The sequence below is a fragment of the Antrostomus carolinensis genome, unplaced genomic scaffold (genome assembly GCF_000700745.2).
Source record: "Antrostomus carolinensis isolate BGI_N321 unplaced genomic scaffold, ASM70074v2 scaffold6703, whole genome shotgun sequence".
In the NCBI taxonomy this organism is placed as follows: domain Eukaryota; kingdom Metazoa; phylum Chordata; class Aves; order Caprimulgiformes; family Caprimulgidae; genus Antrostomus; species Antrostomus carolinensis.
This window is the reverse complement of record NW_010304344.1, coordinates 103-780: the sequence shown is the minus strand read 5'-3', so window position 1 is coordinate 780 and position 678 is coordinate 103. Positions and strand designations below refer to the sequence as shown.

General features: G+C 56.5%; 1 protein-coding gene across 1 annotated transcript in view; it reads left to right on the top strand.

Annotated features, from left to right (window-relative positions):
• Positions 1-284, top strand: part of LOC104522187 (DNA (cytosine-5)-methyltransferase 1-like) — a gene marked incomplete at both ends in the record, with an annotated part of 773 nt that extends 489 nt beyond the window's left edge. Inside the window, 2 exon segments of the mRNA XM_029084123.1 lie at positions 1-29; positions 107-284. The exon segment at positions 1-29 is cut by the window's left edge and continues 42 nt beyond it. Of these exon segments, the coding sequence (XP_028939956.1) occupies positions 1-29; positions 107-284 (207 nt within the window).
• Positions 285-678: the final 394 nt, after the last annotated feature.

The following is a 678-nucleotide window of genomic DNA, read 5'->3' as shown; positions in this document are numbered from 1 at the left end:
GACAAGAAGTTCGTTAGCAATATCACCCGGTGAGACTTCAGAACCATGTCAGGGTTGATGAGGAGGATCAAGTCTTGGCCACTCATGGCTTCCTCCTTCCTCCCAGAACATATTCAGGTCCTTTCCGCACCATCACCGTGCGGGACACCATGTCTGACCTACCAGAGATCAGGAATGGTGCTTCTGCCTTGGAGATCTCCTACAATGGGGAACCCCAATCCTGGTTCCAACGACAGATTCGAGGTTCTCAATATCAACCCATCCTCAGGGATCATATCTGCAAGGTGAGGAGGATGCTGGGGTCTCAATCAGGGGGGGTGGGTTACACCCAGACCCTCCCCACCACCTCCAGATCCAAACCAAGATGGGAGTCAAGGGCAGTTGGGATGTGAGAGGGACCATCCCCCACTCAGACCCCCCCCAGATCCAAACCAAGATGGGAGTCAAGGGCAGGTTGGATGTGAGAGGGACCATCCCCCACTCAGACCCTCCCCAGATCCAAACCAAGATGGGAGTCAAGGGCAGGTCGGATGTGAGAGGGACCATCCCCCACTCAGACCCTCCCCAGATCCAAACCAAGATGGGAGTCAAGGGCAGGTTGGATGTGAGAGGGACCATCCCCCACTCAGGCCCATCCCCCCCCCAGACCCTCCCCAGACCCAAACCAAGATGGGAGTG